At 41.0% G+C, this 17689-nt stretch overlaps 1 protein-coding gene and 1 pseudogene across 7 annotated transcripts in view; both read right to left on the bottom strand.

Annotated features, from left to right (window-relative positions):
* The window catches only part of ZNF106 (zinc finger protein 106), a 51690-nt gene extending 37919 nt beyond the window's left edge, over positions 1-13771 (bottom strand). For 4 of the 6 annotated variants that reach the window (XM_081153609.1, XM_081153608.1, XM_081153607.1 and 1 more), the window contains exons 1-2: positions 13601-13771; positions 3123-3208 (exon numbers count right to left, since the gene is read on the bottom strand). Coding sequence is in view for 3 of the 6 variants with exons in the window: in XM_081153608.1 (XP_081009734.1) it covers positions 3123-3176 (54 nt within the window). In the remaining 3 variants the exon portion in view is untranslated. The remainder of the gene's footprint in view (positions 1-3122; positions 3209-13600) is intronic. The other 2 variants (XM_081153612.1, XM_081153610.1) reach the window with 2 other exon arrangements.
* A 1701-nt stretch (positions 13772-15472) lies between these two features.
* LOC308565111 (large ribosomal subunit protein uL22-like) lies at positions 15473-16279 on the bottom strand (annotated as a pseudogene). Its single transcript has 2 exons — positions 16193-16279; positions 15473-15942 (listed from the first exon to the last, which is right to left on the bottom strand). The product of its transcript is annotated as a large ribosomal subunit protein uL22-like (transcript).
* Between the last annotated feature and the right edge of the window lie 1410 nt (positions 16280-17689).

Genomic DNA, 17689 nt, shown 5'->3' on the forward strand with positions numbered 1-17689 from the left:
ATATATATATAGTCAGTATGCCATAATTAGAGAATGGCTTTTACACATATAATAAAAGGGCTTCTATAATTGCTGAGTATTATAATTGCTGTTAACTGTGCTCTATGCTTAAGTGCCTCAAATATTTTCTCACTTGAACTGCACACGCTGCTAAGGGAGTATTATTCACTTCATAAGGACACAAGCATGCAGAGAAGCTAACTCATTTATTCACCAAACATTTACCAAGTGCTTATTATCATGTACAAAGCTAGGCACTGAAGGGGTAAGTGCGAAAACATTCCCAGTCTTGCCCTCTTAGAGTCATGGATAATCAAGTGGTTGAACTGGGACTCAAATCCTGGCAGATCTGACACCAAAGCCAGTATTTCAAACATCGTGCTACATTGTAAGCATCTAGTGCCTTGGGATTTTTCATTTTATAGTTTATTTGTCAAAAAGCATACAACAAACACTCCCATAAATGGGAATTTTACTGAAGATGACCATCATTTCCTCACCTTTACAAATGCTTCATTTGGAGGGGACAGCTTTACATGTGACCCCTTCTAACTACTACAAGTGATTGGCGACTAACTAGAATGGTTAGAACTGAAAACTGAGTCAAATTAGTGACATAATATAGAATGAAAAAAATCCATGAATAATACACATCTGCTCAAACCTCTATTGATTGTGTTCAGTTTTTCCTCAGATTAGGTGTACATATGCCAGGGCCCTGGCCAGGCAGCTCAGCTGGTCAGAGTGTCATCCCAATACACCAAGGTTGCCAGTTCAATCTGGGTCAGGCACATACAAGAATCAACCAATGCCTGGCCAGTGTTGCTCAGTGGTTGAGCATCAACCTATGAACCAGGAGATCACAGTTTGATACCCAGTCAGGGCACGTGCCCCAGTTTCAGGCTCGATCCCCAGTGGGGGGCGTGCAGGAGACAGCTGATCAATGGCTCTCATCATTGATGTTTCTCTCTCTCTCCTCTCTCCCTTCCTCTCTCTGAAATCAATAAAAAATAAAAATTTAAAAAGGAATCAACCAACGAATGCATAAATAAGTGGAACAACAAATCAATCTCTCTCAAACCAATAAATAAAATAAAAGATTTACATATGCCAAATCCCCTTTTATTAAGTTAAATTTAAGTGAGTTCTGTTTCTTGCAATAAAACCATTCCTGACCAAAACAATATTCACTGAAATGAGTTATTCTCTAATATAAAAACCAATTCTATATTCTATTTCAATTATAAAAATATTATCATTCAAAACTGATTTTAACATACCTTTTGATTATCTAAAACATTTCCCAAATCTTTTCCTAAATTTACACATGAAATTCTCTCCCATCTTGCTGTAAGGAACGAATGCAGACACAACTGAGCTTGCAAAATAAGTGGTAAAGATCCATAAGCACAGGATTAAAGTAACAGCCGCAAATGCATACCTGCTCAGTTACCAAGCTTCTCAGTCTTTCATACTTTAATGCGTATCAGGATACTCAGGGATGTAGTAAACAGCTCATACTTATGTCACCCTAACATCCTTTTCACCTCGTGTATATGGAAAAACCAAGGTTATACTAGTTTGGGAAACTAGAGGAGAAAGCACTGCCTCAACATAAGGTGTACATGATCTATCTAGAAATAAGTATTAGAGTTATCTCTTTCAATTAACCCATTTTTCTCATTTCTTAGACTCATTAATCTTAACACTTAAATCATGCTATTCCCTTGCTTTAAAAGCTATAGTTGGCTTTCCCTAAGGCAGGAGTGGACAATCCCAACCTTGATTTAATTTCATTATGATCCATGTAAAAGCATGAAGAGATGAAAACATGTTTCAAGCCAGAGTAGAAAAAATGCCAAAAAGCCTTAAAATAGCAAAATTATGAGATATAACAGATAGGGCTGCCACTCTATCAAAATCTGAGTCCACACCTCTGAGTGTCTATATCCATCCATCTTATACCTTCTCAATTTCCCATCCCTCAAATCTGAAAGTAGCAATAAAGAATTTTTGTTTATTGAAAAGTTATATAAACCCTGATCTAAATTTTTTAAAACCACAGGAGCAGCTATTTCGGGGTTTTGTTTGTTTGTTTTTTACTTTTGTAAAAGGCAGCAGGTATATTATTAAACATGATTTTAAAATCTCAGTTGATTTTTCCATCACTAACAGAAATCCTATACGGGGGGGAAAAATTCTTCACCCCAGCCTACTAGATGGATCATAATCAAATCCCTTGGTCTTGCACTCAACATTGCGTATCAACTGTCTTCACTTAAATCACAAATTAAATTGCAGTCCCACTATTCCCAAGACAAAACTGTTTTAATCAAATGAGCCTTCTTACAAGTCCTAGAACTGTTATATGCCATTCTGCCTCTGTATCTTTGTACATGTTCTCCCACCTAAAATATCTCTTCTCTATTTCTTTTAAGCCATCTTACTCCCAAACATCTTTCATGATAGCTCACAATAACCTTCCCAGTTCTCTGAATTGACAATAAAGAGAATCTCCAATGACAATAAAGAACGTCTTGAAAGCATAGAGAAAAAAACTCAATATTGAAGCTAGCAGCACTACGTTGAAAGCAAAGAATAAAGGCAAGAAAAAGCAAAGAGTGAGACAATTTGCAGCCAATTTCCCTAAGGCACAGGTGAATTCTTTTAGTTCTTAAATATGTCTGTTTTTCTTTGTGCAGCATCCCCACCTTGTGGACATCTAGGATATTATTAATATCATTTCTGCTGTGCTATACTTCTCACAAGCACAGGCAGAAAGAGAATGCAGGTGCATATAATGTTGTATCCTCAGCTACTTAAAAAGTGATATAACCTCAAATAACCTAAATTGTAAGGTATTTTCTCCATAAATGGCTACTAACTAAATTTCTCTTTATTGTCTACTTTTGAGTATCCTCAAATTCTGGGTAGAGGCTTAATAATATAGTTACTGGCTTTATGAGGCAGTAATGAAAAAGAAACCAGTGGAATGAGACTATGGTTTAAGAAAGAAGCACAAATAAGACAGCATTAAAAGCTTTTACCATCTATAAATTTCATACGATGTCTGAAAAAATGACCAGTCATAAAGCCTCAGAGTCTTCCTCTTCTATTATTACCTTTTTTGAGCTGTACACAGTGTTGCACAATATGCATTTTCGTTCTCGTACCATAGTGACCAGATCTGAAGCACTCAACGTCACACCTGCAATGAGGAAGTAACATTTAGTAACATTTTTACCCCCAGTCTTCTTAGATTCTTCTTAGCATGGCCAAAATATCTTGCCTCTCCCTCACCTCCACCCTGCTTCTCCCCTAATCTTCCCATCTTATTAAATGAAAATTCCAATTTTCCAGGTACCTAGGGCAAAAGCTTTAAGAATCATCCTTGGTTCCTCTTTCTCGCCCCATATCCAGCCTCACCAGGAAATCCTGTCAGTCCCACCTTGAAATATATCCAAAACCCAACCATTCCTCACAACTTAGCAGCATATCATCCCATGGCACCAGCCTACTGATGACTTCCTACTTCTACTCTTATCCTCTCACAGTCTATTCTCAAAACAGTAGCCAGGGATTTTCAGAATGAGATTCTTTGAAAATTTAAGTCAGATCAATAAGTCCTCTACTCAAAATCTTCCAATAGATTCCCACCTATTCACAGAAGATCCAAAGTCCTTTGTCATGGGACACAAAATCTGTTTCTCACTTACTCTCTGACTCCATGCCCTACCACTTTCCCTCCATCCCTCCACTCCAGTCACATTGCCCTCCTTCTACTCCTTGATCACACTAGGAATTCTCTTCTATATTTCCTGTTCTTTCTGTGTGAAACATTCTTCCCTAACAAGTCTTTATGGTTGATTTCAAAATGGTGGCATATTGAATGGAAGCTACACTGACCCTCTCCCAGGACAAAACTGAAATTAAAACTAAACTATAGAAAAACCTTTCTGAATAATCAACTGAAGACTAGCTAGAGAGCACCCTCATAACCAAGGACGTAAAGTGGAGATGGTACAGAGACTAGTAGGAACTGCATAGGCGCGAGAGGGCTGGCTGTGCTCCCACGGGCAGCAGCTAAAGATCTGGAGGGAGATCTCAGCTGTGGGGGGTTCCTGATGAGACCTTTGGGGTGTAAACTCCAAGCTGGGCTTCCCAACCCAGAGTGCCAGAACAGAGGAAGGTACCCACATAACATCTGACTATGAATAGCAGCAGGGTTCCTGTCTATCAGGGAGAGATGGCTGGAAATGAAGGCGCCCTCCTAAAGGGCCAATGCACAAAGTTTCATGTGCAGCCACTCACCTTGGGCTCCGGCAGAGGGAGGGCAGAATGGACTAGAGCTGTGTGAGGAGAATCCAGGAATGCTGGATTGGGGGACAGAGCTCAGAGGGCAGCCATCTGGATTCCTGTGCTAATACATTCCCCCATATGGCAGAGGGCAGACATTTACTATCCAAGCAGCTTTTTCAGGGGGAGAGGGGGGAAATTGCCCCACCCTGTTGGAAAACCCCTTGTCCCACCCCTTGTTTCTACAGCCTGAGGCTCATTAAGAAACTCAATAACAATCAGCCACCCCACCCTGTAGAGTTTCTACAACCTGAGACTCATAAAAAACTGAATAACAATCAGTCTGTGGGTGCTTTGAGTCTTTGTCTGATTTGCTTCTGGACCCAGAGCATGGAAAAACAGATGCTGGTGCACATCCTGGTCTTTTCTAAACCCACCCAGTCCCAGCAGAGGGAACCACCTGTGGAATGCAGAAAGCTTCAAATAGGGTACTCAAGGCTAGTCACCAACAGCATCTGACACTGGCCTACACCACAGACCATCCAAAAGATGGGGAGTCCTAGAGGATCTACCTAATACATAGAAACATATCCAAACACTCAGCCAAAGTTGGGAGACAAAAAAACAAGCCCCAAATGAAAGAACAAAAGAATTCTCCAGAAGAGCTAAATGAAATGGAGATAGCAATCTATCAGAGTTCAGAATATTGATCATAAGGATGCTCAACGGCATGAGAAAAGAAATGGAAACTATGAAGGAAATTAAGAATGACATAGTGAGAAATAAAAAATACATTGGAAGGAATAAACAGCAGATTAGGGAAAGCTGAGGATCTGATCCGCAAATTAGAAGACAGGGTAGAAAAAATCACTCAGAGGACCAAAAAGAAAAAGCAATTAAAAAACAGGAGGACAGTTTAAGGAAGCTGTGAGACAACATGAAACATAACAATATTCACATCATATGAGTACCAGAGGAGGTAGAAAGTAAGCAAGAGTTAGAGAACCTGTTTGAAGAAATAATGGCAGAAAACTCCTCTAACATGGTGAAGGAAAAAGCCACACAAGTTCAGGAGGCACAGAGAGTGACAAGTAAGAAGAATCCAAAAAGGCCTATGCCCAGACACATCATAATTAAAATGCCAAATTCAAGACAAAGAGAGAATTTTAAAGGCAGCAAGAGAAAAGCAATCTGTTACCTACAAAAGAGTTCCCATAAGGTTGTCAGCTGATTTCTCATCAGAAACTCTACAGGCCAGAAGGCAATGGCATGAAGTATTCAAGATAATGAAAAGCAAGGATCTGAAACCAAGAATACTCTATCCAGCAAGGCTATCATTCAAAATAGATGGTGAAATAAAGAACTTCCCAGACAAAAAAAAAAAAAAAAAGGCTAAAGGAGTTTATCACCACCAAACCAGCATTCCAAGAAATGTTAAAGGGACCACTGTAATAAGAAGTTGAAATAGAGAAAGTGAGAAACATAGGCATAAAGAAATAAAATGGCAATAGATAAGTACCTATCAATAATAATCTTAGATATAAATGGATTTAAATGCTCCAATCAAAAGACATAGGGTAGGGGAATGGATAAGAAAACAAGGCCCAAATATATGCTGTCTACAAAAATCCCACTTCAGAACAAAAGACACACAGGCTGAAGAAAGAAAAAAAAACCCTTCTGGAGGACTTTAAGGGAGAGATCAACAGCAATACAGTCATAGTAGGGGACTCTAACACCCCACTGACTTTACTGGATAGATCTTCCAGACAAAAAATCAACAAGGAAACAGTGACTCTAAATGACACACTAGGTCAGGTGGATTTAAATGACATTTACAGAATATTTCATCCCAAAGCTGCAGAATATACATTCTCCTCAAGTGCACATGGGTCATTCTCAAAGATAGACCACATGTTAGGACACAAAACAAGTCTCTACAGGTTCAAGAAGATTGAAATCATATCACGCATCTTCTCAGATATTTACAATATGGAATACTATGCAGCTGTAATAAAAGGAAGATCCCTTATTCTTTGAGACAGCATGGTGGGACCTGGAGAGTATTACGCTAAGCAAAGTAAGCCAGTCAGAGAAAGACAAGTATCATATAATCTTACTCACATGTGGAATCTAATGAAGAAAATAAACTGATGAAAAAAATAGATCCAGAAACATAGAAGCATGGAACAGACTGACAAATATCAGAGGGAAGACAGGGGTGGGTGAGTGGGGAGTACGGGGGTAGAGATTAACCTAAGAAGTTATATGCATATATGCATAACCCATGGACACAAACAATAGTGTGGTGAAGACTTCGAGGTGGCGGAGTACAGGAAGGAGGGGATCAATGGGGGAAAAACAGGGAACATTTGTAATACTTTCAACAATAAAGATAAATTAAAACATTAAAAGAAAAAAATATTTATGATTCTCATGGCTCACTCTCATGCTGCCTCATCAAGGAGGCCTTCCCTGACCTCCTTCTGAATACTGTACTTTCTGCCCCTCATTTCTGCTATTCCCCTATTAACCTGCTTAATTTTTTTTTTTTTAATAGCACTGTGGTAGATTGTTTCCATAGATGGCCAAAGCATTATCTCCCACCCCATGTGCTCTTCTGCCATGTGATCTTGTCATCACCACCTACCAAAGGTGAGTCTAGCCCAGCCAGCATGGTTCAGAGGTTGAGCGTCGGGCAATGCAGGAGGCAACCAATGTCTTTCTCTCTCACATCAATGATTCTCTCTCCCCCCCCTCTTCCTCCCTCCCTCCATCCCTCCCTTCTACTCTCTCTGAAAAGCAATGGAAAAAATATTCTCAGGTGAGGATTAAAAAAAAAAAAACACACACAAAGAAACACACATTTATGGATAGGTACAGTATTATCTATCCTTCCAGTATTCCTAATCTCCTAAAGTCTAAAATTAACATAAATAACTCTGGTGCTAAGCCTCAAAGCATAGTTATTCTTTTAATTCCCTTATATCCTAACATTTACTTCAACTTTAATTATAATTACTGTTTACATGCAGTATTTGATTACTTCATTCAACAAGCATTTACTGAACACCAAGCACAATTCTAAAAGTTGGGGAAATAGTGGTAAAGAAGGTATGTCCAGAAATGTTTTTAATACTGCTTCAAGTTATTAACCATCAAAGCAAAACAGAAACAAAAAACTGAGAAGCTGGCACAAGCAATAGCAGTCATTATGGAGTTTTTACATATTTACTCAACTGGAAACTAAGCACTAAAATACAAATTGTGTTTCTATTTAATAAAGTCAAATATGTCAACTCCTAGTAAACGGATAAAAAAATAAAATCATACAGTAAAATCATTCTCTATCAAGCTTTTAACCAAAGACTCCCTCTTTTTATTTACTTTTTCCTTTCATGAGCTCCATGTTTCTAATCTGCATGTATTAAGTAAATTCATTTTCACTTCTGTAAAAAAATCAAAAAGTATAATAGCAAACTATTTAATCAATAAGGAAGACCTACTATTTAAACACTGAGTTGATATGATTCCAGCCAAAGACAAAGGAATCTTAACTTGTATATGCTTAAAATAGGTAACTATGTGATTTCCCTTAAGCTTTCTGAAATACTGAAGTTCGCTTGCAGCCTTATACATGGGAACCACCCAACTCAGATCTCTAAGTGCTTGAGAGGTTACATCATACAAATAAAGTAAGTACATAAAATTCCAACTATTGCTGTCCTCACTTAAACCACCTTATCTTCCCCCCTTACCTTTTACATATACTCACTGTAAAATCTATCAAAATTTCTCCAAATAACTGAAAAATATCTATGATACTCCTTAGCCTAAAACTCCTATAAATACTTTTTCTTAACATCCTAGTTACTATTCTCTCAATACGACTACCATTCCCATAGTTAAAACCGTATTACTGATTTTTTTTCTTTTAGATTCCCATACTTAGACGCTAAGTCCTAACGGATTTCTGTTTTTCACTGTTACCTATTCTTCAGTGTGATAAACCTGCATGGCCTTACTACATCTGTTCTTCTCCCTTCACCCTACTGCTCTACTCATTCCTGCCCTGACTCCTGCCACTAATTATATAAACAAGTTCTCAATCTAAGCAGTATATCAGAATCACCCACATAATTTATTAATTTAAAAAAACACCAAAAACCCACAGTTGTGCAGATAGAGTAGAATAAGTGCATTAGACTCTCCAGAGACTCCATTTTGTACTTCATTATGCTCTCTCACCTTATACAGGAGTAGTTCCTCAAAAGTGACTTAAACTGGTCAGGAAGACAGCCTTCCAAATAACCACTATCTCATGACACTGTAATCCATCTCAAACATCAATGTCAGAATACTTCTCTGCCCTGGTTAGGTGGCTCAGTTGGTTGGAGCACCGTCTCATATACCAAAAGGTTGTGGGTTTGATCCCCAATCCAGGAGCATGCAGGAGGCAACCAATTGATGTTTCTCTCTCTCTCTCTCTCTCCTCTCTCTCCCCCTCCCTAAAATCAATAAAAAGATATCCTTAGGTGTAGATTAAAAAATATATATATATATTTCTCCAAATATTTATTATGTAGCTCAAAGCTGGAAAACACTGTTTAGTATCAAAGAACTTTATTTGGAACATTGTTACATTATCCCTTTCTACTGTTTAAACAACCTGTGAAATACACAAGAACAGGCTATTTGTTAGTAGGTATGTCTAATCTCCCTAGCTTTGCCATGATCTGTCTTTTCATATACCTCTAGCATTCATTAGTTAACCCAGTAGTACTTAAGATATTTGAACTTTGACATAAAGCCAACTCAGACTCTTTATGACAATAATATACTATAAAACACGAAAGAAAAAAAGCTTAAAAATTATTTCTTGGCAGGGGGAGTGGGGAGGGAGTAGTGGTACTCAGATCAGAATCCTTTGTTTGAATTCCACAGGTAACTTTCCATGCCTCCACCTTAACCCTGATTTCTCGTGAGCAAGACAGAACAACAGAGAGTGTTCAGTGATAGAACAAGTTTTGCCATTACCCCTAGGTTGTCCAAAAGGTTATGGAACAAAAGTATGACTGGCACTTCTGGGAAGTCCTCAATTTGCTGAGTGGGCCTCCCAGAAAGTTTCAAGGCTCCTAGCTAAGTTGACAACAGAGGTCAGGAAGTATTTGGGGGCACATCAACATATAACTACAACTTTCAAAGACTTATCCTGGGGTAACTGCCCTATTTGCTAGTTCTAAATTCTGGCTGACTCCTGTTTCCCAAAGCAAGTGATTGGTGGTTTCTTGCATTCGTAAGCATTCTATTCACTAGCATTCCTACTTTTTATATTATCTGTCCTAACACTACATTTTGCAGGAATATATGTAGCAACCACTCTTAATTAGTAAGCATAGGACTGAAACAAAGATAAAAAATTAAAGCTGTGACTCAGGAAAAGGCATTAAAAGTTGAGCCCCAAGGAAATTAAGCTGTTCATATTGCCCATTACCAGGCAAGGAAATGGACAGGGGAGACCTGAATTTAGAACTACTGTCAGGTTCCAATTCCTTACTCAATTCTGAAACTTGGTGAGCACTATGTCCTAAAGGGAAAAATAACTGAGAAAAAAACTGGGATAGCACCAATCCTAACAAAATAAAAGTATTAGCAAAAGTTATCATCATTTAACAAAGTAAGTCTTAAGCCCAAAGATGGCTTGTACAAACACTGTTTGAAAAGTATTACTGGGCCCGGCCGGGTGTGGCTCAGCGGTTGAGCATCGACCTAGGATCCAGGCGATCAGGGTTCGATGCCCGGCCAGGGCACATGCCCAGGTTGTGGGCTCGATCAATGACTCTCTCATCATTGATGTTTCTGTCTCTCTCGCTCCGTCTCCTTTCCTCTCTCTGAAATCAATAAAGATATATTTAAAAAAAAAAAAAAAAAAAGATTAAAAAAAAAAAAAAGAAAAGTATTACTGGGTAGTTTGTTGTATTTATTTAGCAGTTTAAAAATTTGCATTCCTGGCCAGTGTGGCTCAGCAGTTAGAACATCAGCCTACGCTCCGAAGGGTTGTGGGTTCGATTCCCAGTCAAGGGCATGTACCTGGGTTACAGGTTTGATCCCCCACCCCGGCAGAGCTGTGTGCAGAAGGCAACTAACCAATGTGTCTCTCTCACATTGATGTTTCTCTCTCTCTAAATCAATAAAAACATATTTTTTTAAAAATAAAGTAAAATAAAAAAGACTGGCTGCAACCACTGTGGAGGATCTGCTGTGCAAGGTTGACCCCACAGAACAGAACTTACTTCAGCAGGGCTCTGGGCTCTACTAAGTGCACCCCTTGAGTGTGTCACTTGTAGAGGTGGCTGGGTAGTGCTTCAAAGTGATCTGAAGCTGTCCACCAGGTGCACTGACTCTGAGACCTCCTGGGAGGTACAGGCCAAGATCAGACACCACCTGTGCCCTGCCCGGGACCACCTGGCATGAGCTACAAAGTGATCTGCACAAGGCCATTACTTGAGCTGGGCTTGGAAATGCTCAAGAGAAGCCAAGCTGTGTGTGCACCACTAGCAGAGGCCAGCTACCACTAGTGCCTGGCCTGGAGCCACTTAACAAGAGGTACCAGACCAGATGCTACTTGTTTGAGAGTTTTAGAAAAGTTTGAAGCATGAGCCCAAGACAGACCATTTGTACGGAAAAGCCAAGGGGAAATGGCTTGGATTGGGCCGACAAGTCGGATGGGGTGAGGGGTCTCAGGGAATCGACAGGGCAGGGCTAACAGTGTGAGCAAGGTTGATGGAGACTCAGATACTGCTAGGGCCAGCAGGCTCTATGAGAACTCAGAAAAGGAACAATGGCTTCTGCCAGCAAGTCTTTCTGAAAGCTGCCACTCCAGCTCTTACCCTGAAGCCAGACACTTCAGTTCCTCCCTGTATGTCCCTGGTGCCTTTTGAGCTGCTTGTCCCAGGACTGGGGCTCAGAGCAAGTCGTCTGTGAGCGGGCCCTTTAAGAGAAACCCTGAGTCTCCGGCTGCCCTCCGTCTCACTCAGCTACAATCCCTGCTGGTTTTCACAGCCAGAAGTTATGGGAACTTCTATTCCTGGAAATGGAACCTTGGGCTAGGGGCCTGGTGTGAGGCTGGGATCCCCTCACTCCTCAGGGGTGACTTCAGCAGCCAGATAGCCCTCCTGATTTTTTATCCACCATACGTGGGTGTGGAACTAGGCCATTCTGCATCTCTGCCCCTCCTACTAGTCTCTATGTGGCTGCTTCTTTATTTTCTTCGTTGTAGAACTTCAGTTCAGCTAGATTTCAGGCAGTTCTGAATGATGCTGTTCTGTTGTTTAGTTGTAATTTTGATGTGGTTGTGGGAGGATTCCAGTATGGCGTTAACCTATGCTCCCATCTTGACCTGAACCTTGGATCATTCTTTCTAACAGATGCATCATTAATTTAACAGTTCACTACTGACTCATCACTTAAGAACTCTCACTTCTTTTTTTCTTTGATTTATTTATTGATTTTTAGAAAGGAAGTTAGGGAGGGAGAGAGAGACACTGATCTGCTGTTCCACTTATTTATGCATTCATTGGTTGCTTCTCATATGTGCCGTGGCAGGGGATCGAACCCAAAACCTCGTCATATGGGAATGATGCTCTAACCAACTGAACTACCCAGCCAGGACCAGAAACTCTCACTTCTTGATAGTCTCTTTCAGACTGAAAATTAAGAAACCTAATTGACTCTAAGGTTTCCATTAGAAATTTAGCACGGCAGATGTGCAATTGTAGTATTCATATGTAACTTGTCTGCCTAGGTGCTCTTATTCACTGAGTACACAAATTAATCCCAAAGTTCCCACTTAGATACGAAAATTACAAAATATGTGTACTTCTCACTGAGCCATTCCTTGTCCCAGAACCACGACCACTAACATCTCCCATTATTCCCTTGCTTCAAACTACTTGTGCTCTAACCTAAATGTACAATAACACTGTTCAGTTTTTCCTTTTTAAACATCTTTATTTTAATCAAAACTACTGGCTCTGAACTAACCTGATCAGGCTGCTTCACACTTTCTACCTCTTTCCAAGCCACTGTGAAGTTCTCTTTAAAAACTACCTACTATCATTAAAGGCTCCTACCATTTTCTAGACTCCTATAGTTAACTCTAGAAGCTATAACTGTAATGTAGATGCTTCTCAGCAGAAGTACTTAGTATATCTAACTTGGTGTGGCAGAAAAAAGATAAGCTTGGGTCCTGTATGTGAATTTCGCCACTTACCCCTAGCTAAATTAGCTTGAGCAAATTACCATCAAACTCTCTGCCCTCCTCTGAAATGTGCTCCAAAAAAACACCTTCCATTACAGTATCTCATTAATTTTTTGTGACAGACCCAAGTGTTACTGGCACATGTGTAACAGGTGCTAAATAAACCCTAGCTGAATGTAAATATTCTCTTCCATTGTTTCATTTACTACCAAAGCTCGAGAACAGGACTTAAAACAAATTTTAAGATTTCCCATGGAATTTAGAACAATACTAGGCTCTTAGTAAGTGCTGAAAAGTTAGTTTGGCTTGAGTTAATTCGATATATAAACCATTATGGTGAATAAAGCACTCATTTGGTAGCTAAAAGAAAAACTTGCCCTGACCAAATGGCAGTCCCAAATTGCTAAGAGCCGTGGAAATCTCAAACGTCCCAGGATGAATTAACCTCAGACTCTCAAAAGATCATTCTAACTCTCAAAGATGATTAAATGGAGCAGACTGAGGGGAGAGGAGACAAAGCATTTTCTCTCTATTATTATGCACCGAGGCTTGGATTAAACATTAAACTGACACATAGTAAGCGCTCCATAATTCTGTTATTAAAATGCATGCCACTGGGGGAGAAAACGGAAGGAAGGCAAAACAACAACAACAGAGACTAACAGTCGCAAGAGGTCGAAAGGTGTCCGTGGCCTGAGACCCGCGGGCCTTTAAGCACCTGGGTGTATGGACAACCGGCGGCACCGGGGGGGCTTAAGGAGGTCAGTGGCCTTCCCTAAAGGTCAAGGGTCTGCAGCCACGTTTCTCGCTGGGGCGGGAAGCAAGACTGGAACGCCCCCGCGAGAATCTGTACCCCCCAAGACAGGAACACAGCGGGCCCGCAGACGCGCGCAGGCTGCAGGAGGGACGGCCAGGCTGCCCCCGCACCACGCCCGCAGGAGCAGAGCCCCGCCGCGCCCTGCAGCCCCCGCCCTCCCTGAGGGGCAGACCACCGGACCCTGGGGCTCTCATATGCCTCAAAGCAGCCCGCCACCGCATACTCACACTTCCAGCCGACCCTCTTACTCCATCAGGCCGCCGACGCCCCGGCGAGGGAGCTTCCAGACGCCCCCCTCCGTTTGGGGTCCGGCGGCCCGCTCCGGACCCGCTCCACGCCGGGCACCGCCGCCGCCGCCGCCGCCAGTGCGCAGGCGCAGAGCGCCGCCTTTGCGCCCCCCCTTTTTTTTTTTTTTTTTTCCTTTTGCAGCCCGCCTTTCTCAACAACCTAGCTTTATTTGAACACGCGACAGTGAACAACGGACACGGGGGGGGGGGGGGAAGAGGCTTTACTTAACAAGAATGGAACACGCCCGAAGGCAGGCTGACTTGCGGGAAACAGCCCGCCGCACCGGACACTGCTTGTGGCTTGCTTCCTTGCCTACTTTTTTCATTCTCTTTACTATTTCTAGGCCTCCCTCTTGCTCTTACTTTTTCCCTAAGGCCCCACCATTCCCTTTAGTTAGTGGCAACGGTTTCAGCTAAATTTCCAACCACTCCTTTGCAAAACTTACTAACGCGTACTGGAAATTGGAAAAGCTTTAGAACAGATAGACCTGAGTTCAAATGTTGACGTAGGTTCTAATTTGTGACTTTGGACAAAATCACAAGTTTCCTTGGAACCTCACTTTCCTCCGAGTTAAAATTAAGAAAATCTTATCTCTCAGGGTGTTGCTAGTTTAAAATTAGCAGACAATCCAATACCTATGATTATATTCTTATTAATACCTACTATACTTATATTTATTATTAAACTTAGCTTATACTCATTCCCACAGGATGCTATTTTAGCAACTATACTAGTCAGATAAACCAAATTACATTAAGGTTGATAATGGTGTAAACCGTTACTCCTATATTATTGAGCCTCTAATAATATCTATGTTTAACAAGACCTTCAATGCCTCAAAGCAGAGTAAGCAGCTCCCACCAGTTACATGTAAATCCAGATTTGCTTCTAGAGGATTGAGCAACTATTCCAATTCTGTATTTGTGACATCACAAATCCTTGAAACACTCTAGGTCTGGGGTATGCTGCTCATCCTACTCTCCTTTAAAGACATACAATGGAAGAACTGCTTTATCTATAAGCTTGGGACCACAATCCAAGGAAAACCAAGGTCATCTGTTGGTGAGCATCAAGGTAATCTTAGGTTAGGGTTTCTCAACCTTGGCACTATTGACAGTGTGGAGATAATTCTTGTGCTGTACTATGAATTGTAGGATATTTAGCAGCATCCCTGGACACTAGATGCCTCTAGTGCCCTCCCTTACATCTTCTCCCACCCTCCCACCCCCATCATCTCAACAATCAAAAATGTCTCCAAAAACTGCCAAATGTCCGCTAAAAGGCAAAAATGTTTCTGGTTAAAAACCATGGCATTATGCCAGTGACCATCCCAACCCTAAATGAACTCAACCATACATTTTCTCCAATTCTACCCTCAAAAAGTCATTACTGCTTGAGAAATCCACACAGGAATGCAGAACTGGTAAGTTCATTTTTACTAATTGTATACAGGTCCTCGACACTGCTTACTAGACCTATTACTTTTATCTGGCCAACTTGCTCTGTCACTTTCTACAATATCCCAAATCTTTCTATTTTCCTTAAAACTCACAACCTATTTTCTATCAGCAGTTTCACAGAGAAAACAGAGGTCATCAAATGAGAACTTCTTTAACTTCCTGTTACAAAACATACAAACTTACAGATATTTACTTTCCTTAGGAAAAAAAGATGTCTTATCTCTCTTCCAAGACATTCTTCCCATCAGTGCTTTGAGTTCCCTTTACTCTTACGATCTCAAGATCTTTTACCACTGACTAGCACTTCTCTCTCTCTTTTTTACTTTTATTAGTATTTATTTTATGTTGAATTTACTCCCAGGCCAAAAATTTTGTTTCTTCAGTTTCTGCTGGGATATCTTTTTTCTCCTATGCAACCTCCTCTTCTGGTTTAGGAACAATCTGCTCTTTTTCAGGAAGGATCATCTCAATGTGGTAGGGAGAGCATATGTATGGTTAATCCACCCATGAGCTCTATATAAAGTTTTGTGCCACATCTTGGGGGCTTTGTTCACCTGGATGTGCTCAATGACCAGAGAATCTATATCTAAACCCTTAAGTTCAGCATTGCTCTCTGCATTTTTAAGCATGTGCAGCAAAAATTGAGCACTCTTTTTGGGCCACTGATCCTGTGTCCTGCCCCACTGTTTCCCCTGGACACACCTACCAACTTTACCATTGTAATAACAGAATGGCACACATTGCTTCTGTAAAGTAACATCCCTCAGATACTTGGTGGCTTTTCTAATATGTATACCCTTGATGGCCTGGGCAGTTTCACGAGTGTTTTTTGTGGGTTTTTTAAAAAAATCCTCACCTGAGGATATTTTTTCCATTGCTTTTCAGAGAGAGTGAGAGAGATAAACATTGATATGAGAGAGACACATCAATTGGTTGCCTCCTGCATATGCCCCCTCTAGCGCCAGGGATGGAGCTTGCAACAGAGGTACATACCCTTGGCCAGACTCAAAATCGGAACCCTTCAGTCCGTGGGCCAACACTCTAACCACTGAGCCAAACCAGCTAGGGCACAGTGTTTTTAAAATGCACACGAAAATTTGAACCTCTTGATTTGCATGATTTTGTGGGTTTTTTTGGGTCAAGTGAATAGCAAACCATTTTCAGAGGGCACCTCTGGCTGCTTTCAGGAAGAGCTGACTAGCACCTCTCTATTCAACTGTACTTTCTCACTTTTATGTCCTTATCATGTGTAAGTTTCATCTGTTTTAATTATTTTTAAAAAATATATCTTTTTTTATTTCAGGGAGGGGGAGAGGGAGAGAGAGAGTTGAAACATCAATGATGAGAGAGTCGTCATTGATCAGCTGCCTCCTGCACGCCCCTGTCTGGGGATCGAGCCTGCAACCCGGGCATGTACGCTTACCGGGAATCAAACTTCGATCTCCTAGATCCTAGGTCGACACTCAACCGCTGAACCATGCCCAGCTGGGCTTAATTACTTTTATTTTATTGATTGTTGTTTTTTTGGTTTTTTTGAGAGAAAGAAACATCGATGTGAAAGAAACATTGATCTGTTGCCTCCCATATGTGCCCCAACTGGGCATCAAACCCTCAACCCGGATATGTGCCCTGACCAGGAATGGAACCCACCACTTTTTGGTGTACCAGACAACGCTCCAACAAACAAAAACAGAAACAAAAAACTTTGACCTCTTGCCATCTTCTTTCCCTCCTCCTCTCAAGGCCAAACTTTCCAAATACATTCTATGTCTTGCCCCCATTTCTGCATCTACCCTCTCTCCAAACTACTGCAATCCATCTTTCAACCTCACTGTTTTTATCACATAGCACTAAGAGCACCACTGACCTCTGTGTTACTAATTCAAAAGATGTTTCTCAGACTTCATCTTCCTTGACCCCTTAGGAATAGACTACTTTGAATCTGTCTCTCTCCCCTCTTTAAAAATTTCCAACACTGTTCTTTATTCTTAGAGGTGCTTGGAAGGATTCCCATACCTGCTTTAAAACCCTCAATAACACTCAGCGGGCATAGTATAAAGTGCAGGCTCACTAGTCCAAAAATGCAAGAACTTCCTAGATCTAGCCTTGGCCAACATTTAAAATTTATTCCCCCTTTCACCCGGAGATATACGATGAGCTCTATGCCTCTAACTAGGATGAACTACAAAGAATTTCCAGAAGGCGCTATGTTATTCTTGGCATAAGCTGTCCCAATGAACAGTCTGGAAAAGTCTGTCTATCTCCCCCCCTCCCTGACTTCCGGAGGAACTCCTTATCCTTAATGATTCAAAAGTCACTTCCTCCGGGAACCCTTTCAGACACCCCTAAAAATAAGGCGCTTTGTTTATTGTGCGCCAACGGTGTCTCAGATATTCTATATGCCACGCACTATATTCTGTCCGCTATAATTTGTTCACATATCTATCTCCCAGTCTACACAGATCAAAAGACTCTGGAGGGCAGGGAAGGCATTCCATTCGTCTCCTTTCCTCAGCACACGGCTTGCCCTCATTAAGTGTCTGCTGCACGAACACTTCCCACCTGCCA

Source organism: Miniopterus schreibersii, assembly GCF_964146895.1.
Source record: "Miniopterus schreibersii genome assembly, chromosome: 1".
NCBI classification, from domain to species: Eukaryota; Metazoa; Chordata; class Mammalia; order Chiroptera; family Miniopteridae; genus Miniopterus; species Miniopterus schreibersii.